Below are 11,335 nucleotides of genomic sequence, written 5' to 3' on the forward strand. Positions count from 1 at the left end.
GATGCTGTTCTCAGTCATTCCAGATATACTTATATATCCACCAACATACTTCTTTTCTCTGGGCTTCCTGGCTTCTCGCTTTCCTCTTCTATTGTCCATTCACCTCATGAAGCTGTGATAGCTCAGTTGGTAGAGCATGAGACTCTTAATCTCATGGTTATGGGTTCAAGCCCCACATTGAAGAAAAGATTCTTGCATTGCAGGGGGTGGACTGTATGACCCTCGTGGTCCCTTCCAACTCTACAGTTCTCTGATTCTATTTGACCTCCTTTTCATAGTGGTTGTCTGCTTGCCTTTTTCCGCTGTCCAGTTACCTTGACTGCACTTTTGCTTCCTTTGTAGGATCCCTGCTTATTGACCACACTGAGAAATGTCAAACTCTGTGTTTGGTGGCTCAGTCACCTCCGCCCTCTGATTTTGACTCTCAGCCCACCAACTGGCTCTGCATAAGAAGCCATCCGGACTGGAGATTGCCCTAGTATAGGGCCTAGATGGGTGCATTAGAAATAATGAACACAACATCAAAGCATTCGTAATAAATTTATTCTGGAACTGTGAAAGAATGTCCTTGTTTTTCTATAATCATCTGATGCGGGGGTTGGGGGGGGGGAGGTTGGCTTCTGATGCCAGAGATATTTTCAGGCTTGCACCTCATCTGTTTTGGTTGACTCTGGCATGTTTTCTGTATCCTCCAGTGCTCCCTCAAGTAACATATGGAAGGACTTTAAGGCTTCCCACCTCTTCCAGCATCCAACAATAAGGTACACAATAGCAATGGCACTGCAGCAGATTGAATCCAGTAACACAGTAATGATTTTCAATGTAGTCAAATCTACTGGGAGTTTCCAAAATGAAAAAGTAAATGTAGCTCTGGTTGGGACATTGAAGATAAGAATCACTGTTGCTATGGCCACAATGGTAATGTCAAGTCTTTCTCGAGGCTTTTTCTGTGATCTTAGGGTTCTGATCCAAATGGCCAAAGAGAAAAACAACACGCTGGATGGGACAAGAACCACCTCAGTTATTAAGGATATTATACTTGAAGTTCCACATTGAGATTCAAATTCCTTAGCGGTTATGAAAAATTTTGGGAAGCAGAAAAAAAAGTACAGAAGTGACAGATTGCAAGACAACATCCATAAAATCACACACAGTATGGTTGAGAAATACTCAGGCCGGTGATGTTGCCACCAGACTGGGAAATAGACAGTGATGTACCTTTCAACAGTGAGAGCTGTAAAGATGTATAAATTGGTGTCATAGGCACATATATAGAGCATCTGGATTAGACGTTGAATTGGAGAAACTAGACGTACATTTATAGAATATAAAAAAGCAACTTCAGCACTGCAGAAGCTTGTCAGAAGATTTGCAATAGTAAGATTTAAAAAATAGGGGGTTAAGTTAGTGTGTTTGATCTTGTAGCAGAAAAGCCAAAAGACAATTACATTCGCTATGAATGCAAAGATGCTGACTGGAATAGTTGCAATAAAAATTGTTCCAAGCTCCTTGGAAAGTCTGTAGGGTTTCTTGGTTACACCAGCAGAGCTGGAAGGCGATATGTCTTCTTCTGGTATCACATTATCAATATAAGCTATTATTCCTTTCAACCTGTCAAAATCAAACATAACTTACAGTTACTATTAAGGTACCTAGATTTTGTAATAGCCGTAGGAAAGCTTCAAATGATCACCTGTCAGGCAAGGATGTTCTTGTTATTAGATTCTACTCCCACAATTTTTGGCAACTGGAGGGAATTAAGTGAATGGGATAAGGATCTTACCAGTAACTGGCTGGTGGGCATAGATGTCTAGGGACCTGTAGGTCAAGAGGAGGCTTTCCCTCTGAATTTCTGTGCTCCCTTTGCCAGACTTGGGCTGAGTAATACTCAAGCAAATGAGAATAAGAAGTCAATGCTTTTGGAGAGAGTAAAACAAAGAGTCTTGTTGCACCTTAAAGATTTATATTGTGGCATAATTTAGATTTGATGAAGTCAACTCTAGACCATGAGAGTTTCTGCTATGATAAACCTGTTAGTTTTTAAGGCAGCACAAGACTCTTTATTATTTTTGCTGCAACGGCCTCTTATGGCTAACCCTTTGCAATATTGGGGGAGGGGGAGAAAAATATTCACAGGCAAGTGGCTGTCCGAATTTCTGCCTTTTCTCTCCTCTTCCCCTTTTCATTCCTTTGCAACCATCACAAAATATGAAAGCTGGCCATATACTTTTATACAGTGATCTGCTTCACAATTTGATTACTGAATGGATGTTGTTGGGAGAAGCAAGTAGAGATACCCCAAATTATCTCTGGCAAGTTCCTATAAAGCCTGTTAAGCAGACTTGATGAGACTAACATGAATATAGATGTTGAGAATCACACTGAAGTAAGCAGCTGCAAAGCAGAAAAGTCAATACTAACATAGTTGCACTCCAATTTTCGTTTCAACCTTCTTTTCTCATTCGTCTTCCTCTCACAGTAATAGAATTCTGCAAAGATGTGACCAAGTGCCACTATTATGAAGTGTTGGTTGTGTAACAACTGAATACAAGAATTTCATGACCTCATAGTGACTGTCAGCCACAACATGATTAAACTCACATACTTCTCTGTACCTATTTAAATCTGGCTTCAGATCAAGGAAAGAGACTGCTTTGATTACCCTGGTATATGACCTGGAGAGATAGGGTAGTGTGACTTGATTTATTATCTCAGTTCTCTTTCTGCCCTGCCACACTAAATGACCGAGTTCGTTCCAATGCAGGAAGGGTATTATGTGGCCCCAGTAGTGGTGCCAATTCCACCAATCAAAGCTGTCAAGTGGGCACATGTAAGAAAAAGCGATCTTGTAGGTAAACTGATCCCAAATTATTAAATTATTAAGGGCTATGCATATGTATATATGGGCCATGGGTGGCACTGTGGTCTAAACCACAGAGCCTAGGACTTGCCGATCAGAAGGTCGGCGGTTCGAATCCCCGCGACGGGGTGAGCTCCTGTTGCTTGGCCCCAGCTCCTGCCCACCTAGCAGTTCGAAAGCACGTCAAAGTGCAAGTAGATAAATAGGTACCACTCTGGTGGGAAGGTAAACGGCGTTTCCGTGCGCTGCTTTGGTTCGCCAGAAGCGGCTTAGTCATGCTGGTCACATGACCTGGAAGCTGTACGCCGGCTCCCTGGTCAGTAAAGCGAGATGAGCGCCACAACCCCAGAGTCCTCCACGACTGGACCTAACGGTCAGGGGTCCCTTTACCTTTATGCATACTAACAGTAACCTGGACTGGTAGCAAATCAGCAAACAGTACAGATCTCTCAGCACAGGTGTTATATGCTGACAAGGCCCTTTCCTGTCAGCAATCGTGCTGCAGCATTCTGCACTAGCTGCAGGTTCCAAATCAAGCACACGGGAAGACCCACATACAGCACATTGCAGTAATCCAGCCTTGAAGTAACCAATTCAAGAACTACTGTGGCAAGGCTTTCCTGGTCCAGTAATAGCTGTCAAACCAGTCACAGCTGGTCAAAGGTACTTCTAGCCACAGAGACTACCTGAGCCTCCAGTGACAGCTGGATCCAGAAGCAGCTCCTTCAGGAGGAGTGCAACCCCATCCAGGGTAGGCAGCTGACCAGTTTTTGAGACATGGGAACTCCTCACCCACAGTGTCTCCATCATGCCAGGATGCAAGCTCCGCTTGTTTTTCTCATCTATTTCACCAGCGTGCCCAGCCAAATGGCTCAGGAATTGCACGGCCCCTCCTGATTCAGATGTTATAGAGAAATAGAGCTGAGTGTCATCAGCAGACTGATGGCACCTTGCCCTAAAACTCCTCATGACCATCCCCAACAGCTTCATATAGATATTATATAGCACTGAAGAGAAAATAGTCCCCTGCAGCAGCCCATAACATAGCTGCCAGAGAGTCGAAAGGCCAGCCATGCAGGATGACATATGTTCACTTGCTCCAGATCCAACGCATGCCTGAGACTTTCTACTGTAAATATAAGTATTTTACCTGCATAGTTTTTACTGCTGCTGTAGCTGAGAACCAATTCAAGACTACCAATAAGTAAATCCTATTTTAAGCTTGCTTCCACCATCTGTTGTCTGATTTCTTTGTTAAGCGAGGTAAATGAGAAGGGGGAGCCAGCTTCAATTTTGCTGCTAAGAATGGGACTTTGTTCAACCCACACATGTGGGCGCCTGGAGGGGTAAATTACAATTAATATATTCGTTCCTATCTATTAAAACCCATTCCACAATATACAGCTGAGGGATTGGGCTACAGAGTAGTAAGCTGAGACCCAGTGCCATACATATCCCACACTGTCGGAAGTAGGTGATAAATACCTCAGCTACTCTCCTCCCTCTGCCTCTTCACTGAGGGGGAACTCCACCAAACCAAACTTCCCCTCAACCTAGGTAGGGTAATATATTCACTATTTTAACCTTCATTTTTGTCTGTTCCTTATATTCCCTTGCAATGATATACCCCCGGTTGTGGTCTGGTGGTTCATCCTAGTATTCTTGGAAAGAAGGGTTCCTGAATTGCATACAGGGCCAGATTTAGGTTTGATGAGGCCCTAAGCTACTGAAGGGAATGGGGCCCTTTATATGTCCAGCTGTCCTTTGTCAACAACAAATTGTCACTGTTTTTTGTGTTGAATATATGCTATATGGTAATTTATGGACCTAATAGGCATCTAAAGCCATTTGCACATAACAAAATATGTATTTTATTAAAGTAACTTACATCATAGGAGCCTACACAACACAAAACACTGTTGCTGTATGTAGGTTTTATTTTATTTGTGATATATATATATATATATATATATATATATATATATATGAAATGTACATCCAGTTTTTTCCCCTTTAATTTTTTGGGGGGACCCCAAGAGAGTGGGGCCCTAAGCTATAACTTGTTTAGCTTATATGTAAATCCGGCACTGACTGCATATCTTAAGCCTGGTCAACTTGGCACACAGAGCAAAGCTGTTGTTCAAGGCTCACTATTTAACTCCATTCCCTAACTGGGCTGTGGCATTTCAATACCTTTTAGATAGACACAATGCCTATCTAAAAGGCATGGTTACTGCTCAGTCCCAACTGTGTCTATTCAGAAGTCAGTCCTATTGAATTCAATGGGGCTTACTTCCAGGTATGCCGAGTGAGGATTACAGGCCTAGTATTTATTTAGCAAAACAAAGTTGTCAGTATCACCAGGGTTACTCTCCAGTTTTCTTTTCCACCTTGTTTGATCATACTTCTGCATTTCGTAGAAGCTTAATCCTGCAAAGATACACCTCTTTGGTGATTTGAGGGCCCTGTTACCCCATCTGCAGATGACTTTTCCATGGTCCCTAGGTGAGTATTGTAGCCTACAAGTAACAAACAGTAAAAGAAACAAGTCATAATATATTTATTCAGGAACCAGAAATGCCAGTCTATATTCTTTGACTTAGAAGCCTTTTCAGTTCACATTTGAGGCTCTGGTTGCTTCTCAGTCTCCTCTTGTTCTACTTGAGTTCTCTCTGCTTTGCCACTCAAAGCTCTCTCAAGAAACATATGGATGGGCTTCCCTCTCTTCCAACATCCAACAGCAAGATATATGAAAGGGTTGATGCTGCTCTTGATGGAATCAAACAACAGAGAAAGTAGAAATGGGACTGGTGCATCTAGTGTTTGGTGCCAATATGCGATGGCATCAACAGTTCTAACTGTGAAAGAAAAGATAAGAAATACAACAGCTAAGATGGTGATGGTGATATCAAGTCTTGCTGGAGCGCTTTGCTTGGCTTCTCTTTGCATTTTGACACAAAGAGCTGCGGTAGAAAAAAGCATGATGGGTTGGAAAACCAGAAAAGTTATTGTAATTTCAAATATAGTTGCAGCTGTACAATCTGCTCTCTCTTCGTTGTGAGATGAAAGGAACCTTGGATAGCAGGAAATATAGGCCACCAGTGACACCAGGCAGGACAAGGGCCATAACACGGCACACACAATGATGGAGAGGTACTTTAGCCTGTGACGTTGATACCAGACTGGGAAGAAGACAGTGAGGTACCTTTCAGCAGTGAGAGCCGTTACCAAGTAGATGCTGGTATTGTATCCAAATAAATATATAATCTCCATTACACTTGAAAAGTAGAGATTGACATAAATTTGTGCCAAAAATGTGATAAAAACCATAATGTAGTAGATGTTTACAATAAGATCAGCAGCTGTCAAATTGAGAATATAAACTGAGAACCTAGTCCTCTTGATCCTGAAGCAAAGAAGCCAGAAGTCAACTCCATTCCCAATTAATCCCCAGATGCAAGTTGGAATAGATAAAATGATAATTGTTTCCAAGAAATATTGCTTCTTTGCCCAGTTCTCCAGTTGTGCATAAATTGTATTGATTGTAGCAGTGTGGGAAGACAAAGCAATTGCATCTGTCATGGCCTTAATGTGTCCACCAATTCTTCACCTGCTATAAATCAAACACAATTTGTCATTAGTAAGATGTAGTGACAGAGGTAGAAAACATCCAAGAAGATCACTTGACAGACAATATTCCAGTCCCATAAGCTTTGGTTCATCGTTCAGTCTTCTTAGTCGTGCTCAACTCTCCGTGACCCCATGAACCAGAGCATGCCTTGGAATTTCTTCTCAAAGCTTCTCCTTTTGTGCATGGAGTGTTCATGGCAAAATACTGGAGTGGGTTGCAAGTTCCTTCTCCAAAGCTTTGGTTAATAAAGGCTAAACTGGAATTTATTTTCCTCCCTAGGCTGCTTCCTCGGTACAGGGGCTTTCTGCATTCATTTAGATGACACGGGGGTGCTTTATCATTACACAATTTTCTGTTGCCTTTCGCTGCTTCTATGGTAAGCCCTAGCAGGTATCAACCATCCAGATACTCCCCCTAAAATATCACAACCTCCAGAAGATAATGCACCCCAGATCTACATGTTTGAAGGATTCTGTACCTGTTTTCTCAGTACAGACAGAAATTACAGTCAGTACTGGATTTTTCCAGAAGTCATCTGCAAAAGATGAATAGGAAACAGTCAAATTTGAGTTACAGGTAGGTAGCCGTGTTGGTCTGCCGTAGTTGAAACAAAATAAAAAAAATTCCTTCCAGTAGCACCTTAGAGACCAACTAAGTTTGTTATTGGTATGAGCTTTCGTGTGCATGCACACAAAAGTTCATACCAATAACAAACTTAGTTGGTCTCTAAGGTGCTACTGGAAGGAATTTTTTTTTTATTTTGAGTCAAATTTGAATATGTTTCAGCTATACGACCCTTCTGCAAGGAAATGTTTTGTACCAAATATACTCATATGCAGAAAAGCATTCAAATAGTCAATATTGCTTTACATAGCAATGAGGCTTTATGGTGGTTCAGTTTCTATCAAGTACCAGTGCTCTGTCATCTAGCTGTTGCGGGTAAGAAAATACAGCCTACCTTGCACTGGAAACATATTGAGCAACTCGCAAGAACAAACTCATTTTAGAACAATCACACCCTCAGGTTTTTTTAATGAAGTGAATGACAAGGTATGCAATTTCCTCATAATCACACACACACACACGTACGTACGTACGTACGTACGTACATGATGCCATTTGGCTAACTTCCATGATCCAAACTTCTGTTTCATGAAGTTAATTCAGGATATCTAAATGTGCAAAATATCCCAGTTCAGACCATCATTCCTCTCTTAATAAGCTTAGGTGTGCACACACCTTTTGCTCATGCAGCTCTTTCCCTCCTCTCTTCACAATGTGCAGCAGTCCAACCCAGGCATCTCCAATTCAGCACAGCTTTCTGTTTCATCTGAAATGAGAGTTACCAGGTTTCAAACAAGCCAGTCCTGAAAGTGCCTTAAGAGCCTTGGGCTCTGACACACCTTTCAATTTGTGCAGCCAAGATGGATTTACTAGTGACAGCAATTGGTTATAGGCTTTTCCCGCTAAGGGGCCCATATCTTGACTTCTACCGCCTCCGCAGCAATCTTTTGTGGCGCAGTCAGTTGTGCCATCTCAGGACTTTATCATCTCACAGTGCTGCATGTATAGACCAGGCCTTGCCCTCTGAACTACCTGCAAGGCCTGTATCAAGCAAACTCCGTCCCAGGGAGTCACTTGGCAAAGTGCATGCCTATTATGAAGAAGCCAGTTGAATGTGGTGAAAGCCCCACTAGTAGGGCCAGAAAAACACAAGTAGGATACAAGGCATTATCTGGTTCCTAGGCAACGTTCTAAAACAGGACTAGCAGGTGTGGCATTTGCCTCCTAGGTGAGTCATAAGGAAAGAGTTAAATGAGTGTGATGTGATTGGCCAGAGAGAAACTGATAGGAGGAGTTAGAGTTAGAGTCTGTGTTGTGTGGAAGTCAGTTGAGAGTTGGGAGTTGGTGAAGGAAGAGGGAGGATAAGTCTGTGGGTTGGTCGAGTTGTGTTGTGAGGGAGTGAGAGGAACTGTTAGGTGGAGTCAGATAGTTAGTTGGGATAATCAGTTTGAAGTTGTTAGGAACGTATAGGACAGTTAAGGAACTAAGATTAAGAAACTGACAAGAAAAATTAACTGAAACCTTAAACTTGTTCATGCTAAACAATAAACTTGATTATTTGTTAATGTTAACAACTGACTGGACTCCGTGTGTACCCGTGAGAAACGGGTTGGTGGCAGCGAAGAGGCAATCACAGTGGTGGCACAGGGATCAATAGACCGTCAAACGTCCCGGGACCCTGTGTGATCGCCACAAAAGGCAAGAAAGAAGGCAACATTTTCAAATAGATGCAGTCATCCAAATAGAGTAGGCTAATCTGTTGATCCAGCAAAGATCAGGAGCTCACTGAAGGTTTATAAATGTGGCTGCCCAGACAGAGTGCTTAGCTCCTTGCCTGGGTAATTTTTCACATGTTGGCTCTGGAAGTTTTAGGAGTACCTTGACTCTGTCACAAATTCTGAAACGGAGTTGTTGGAATCTGAGGAAGGGGGCTGCAAATATGGTTGCAAGGGTTGTCCAGCAGCTCTTGTGGCACAAGGGCTTCTGGTTGGAGGGGGTCCTTCTTTGGGGTTTGAGCAGAAGGGAATTTTCTTGCCATCTGTTTCATCTGTGGAGTTCCCACTATGTTTCCAGATTGTGGGAGTTTGACTCCAAGGTAATGTAACGCAATTGCATCTTCTGGAGAGAAGATGTCAGGGACAGGTGTTGGATGAAAATGTAATTCCATCAATTGCTTTCTCCTCTGACGCTGCCACAGCTATACCCAGGCCTCATCACAGTACAAAAGGTGCATGTACAAAAGGTGTACAGTGATCTACCCAACACCATGGTTATGACTGAAGGTTCTTAGGAAGGGGGGGGGGATCAAATTCAGTCTAGCAAATTCCCAGGACATTTGTTAAAGACATGTAATGATGTGACTAATGAAAATGATAAATAAAATATAAGCATAGTTAAAGCATTAAAAACATTTTAAAACACCAACAAGCATAAAATAATGAGCTTCAAGATAAACAAATAAATGCTACCATTATAGTTAACCTCCAGTTGTCTTTTCAACCTTAGGAAGCCACTCTTTTACTCTTCTCAGGCGCTTACTACTGCAAAAGTATGAACCACAGCACTGTGGTGATGTGTTCCTATGTAATAAATGGAATGTAAGAATCTTATGACCTCACAGCAACTGTTTTCTGGAGTGTGGGAACATCTACAATTTTATCACCCTCAGACATGGCTTTTTTAAGACTCGCAGAGGCCCAGGGGCAGAATTTCATTTGAGGGGCCCATGCTCTTCACTGTACTCTATGTCAGTGTAATTTCTCTTCCTCAACAGTTTAAAAATCATTTTATGATTTTTAAAAAAGCTGTAGTTTATTTCAGAAGCGGTAAGTTAGGGAAAAAACACACAAACAAAATTCAAACACAAACATGGTTCTCTGCAGGGGGATAAACAGTTCCTGCCAGATTTCCGGATTTCATTTTTTACTTATACCCCACCTATCTGACTAGGTTTCCCCAACCACTCTGGGCAGCTTCCATTATATATAAAAAGGTAATAAATGCAGGTGGGTAATAATGCAGACGGAGTCCAGAGAGAAAAGAAACTGATAACACTTTACTGAGGGAAACCTGACGAAAACAGTATTTAATACAAGGAGAAATAAACACAGTCATCTTCTTGTTCTGAATTCAAACTTTGTTCATAACAGGAAGACATATAACTTCAAATACAGGGGGGAAACTATATCAGAAATACACGATCAATTAGAGCATGCAGTACCTCAATACGCATCATGCCACTCAACGTGGTTGCTAAGCAGCACATCCAAACACCTCCCTCTTGCCTAGTTGGCTTACTGAAAACAGAATTAATCCTTAGATTACAAACTGAATGACCCCTGTTGTTACATTTCTAACATGGAGAAGGTTAAAGCAGCTAGGGAAAGTATTGAGGGTTTCAGCAGTGAGTGGAAAGATGCTGTCTGCACACCAGAGGCTTCGTTGACAGAAGGTTTTTAAAATAGTTCTGCTGTAATTATATTAGAATAGAAGTTTTTCCAAATCCAGTTCTATTGTTTCCTGGTTACTCTTTGATCCAAATCTCATGCCCATTGTCTCATATATGTATCCTGGTTCTGATCCAAGTTTAAACAAAGGCTATAGACTCTTGCAATTATGCCTTTATGCAAGATAAACAGAATTTCCCACTTGTTCTCCAATTTTGTATTAGTACCACTCCAGCCCATTCCCACAAAGTGGTTTAAAGGGACATAACTTATAGACAGACTTGCAGGAACATGGGATATTATATACCGAGAGCAGAGGGCAGCAACATTTGCTTTTTTGAAAAGTCAGACAACTTTCTCCACTCTTCATTCCTTACTGATTAAAGCAAATACTTTCAAAGGGCAACACTTCAAAAATCAGCTCATTGCAAAAGGAATTGTCTTTTTTAGGCTAAATACATTTCAAAGGAAGTAGAAAATAGGTTTAACTTGGTAATAATTGTAATGATAAAGTGAGAATGGGGTAAATATGCTTTCTTAATACATATATTTTACATGTTCGCTAGAGTAGGAGTGTGGCACCTATGGCCCTCCAGATGTTGGGTAACAACTCCTATAATCCCTGACCATTGGCTGTGCTGACTGGGGCTGATGGGAGTTGGGAGTCCAACAACTTCTGGAATGCTACAGGCTACTCATTCTTGCCCTAGAGCAGTGGTTCTCAGAGGGTGTGGCAGGAGAGGATAGCAAGTGTGGCAGGAAAATTAAGGACAAGCAAAGAAGCATTTAAACATTCCAGCGTAGTAGAGTATAGCATCCACACCTCTCTTCAAG

At 41.8% G+C, this 11,335-nt stretch overlaps 2 protein-coding genes and 1 long non-coding RNA gene across 8 annotated transcripts in view; 1 reads left to right on the top strand and 2 right to left on the bottom strand.

Annotated features, from left to right (window-relative positions):
- PNLDC1 (PARN like ribonuclease domain containing exonuclease 1) overlaps window positions 1–5,990 on the top strand; it is a 48,893-nt gene extending 42,903 nt beyond the window's left edge. Inside the window, exons 20-21 of one of the 2 annotated variants that reach the window (XR_014155119.1) lie at window positions 696–761; window positions 5,887–5,990. The gene's annotated coding sequence lies outside the window, so the exon portion shown is untranslated. Of the gene's footprint in view, window positions 1–695; window positions 1,592–5,886 lie in introns of those variants that run through there. The other variant, XR_014155120.1, reaches the window with a different exon arrangement.
- Window positions 528–2,493, bottom strand: LOC309338982. Its single transcript, XR_014155123.1, has 2 exons — window positions 2,422–2,493; window positions 528–1,611 (listed from the first exon to the last, which is right to left on the bottom strand). It is a non-coding gene; the product is annotated as an uncharacterized lncRNA (long non-coding RNA).
- LOC309338978 (proto-oncogene Mas-like) lies at window positions 5,403–9,639 on the bottom strand. Of its 5 annotated transcripts, none has more exons than XM_081856544.1 (4): window positions 9,524–9,638; window positions 7,731–7,821; window positions 6,970–7,026; window positions 5,403–6,473 (listed from the first exon to the last, which is right to left on the bottom strand). In XM_081856544.1, exon 4 carries the CDS (start codon window positions 6,440–6,442, stop codon window positions 5,477–5,479), a length of 966 nt encoding a protein of 321 aa, XP_081712670.1. In that variant the 5' UTR covers window positions 6,443–6,473; window positions 6,970–7,026; window positions 7,731–7,821; window positions 9,524–9,638; the 3' UTR covers window positions 5,403–5,476. The 5 variants fall into 5 exon arrangements, with proteins under 5 accessions (XP_081712670.1, XP_081712668.1, XP_081712667.1 ...); XM_081856542.1 differs by lacking the exon at window positions 6,970–7,026 and adding an exon at window positions 8,651–8,733 and having other exon boundaries at window positions 9,524–9,637; XM_081856541.1 differs by lacking the exon at window positions 6,970–7,026 and having other exon boundaries at window positions 9,524–9,637.
- Window positions 9,640–11,335: the final 1,696 nt, after the last annotated feature.

The sequence above is a fragment of the Podarcis erhardii genome (assembly GCF_964252035.2).
Source record: "Podarcis erhardii genome assembly, chromosome: 3".
Taxonomy (NCBI): Eukaryota; Metazoa; Chordata; class Lepidosauria; order Squamata; family Lacertidae; genus Podarcis; species Podarcis erhardii.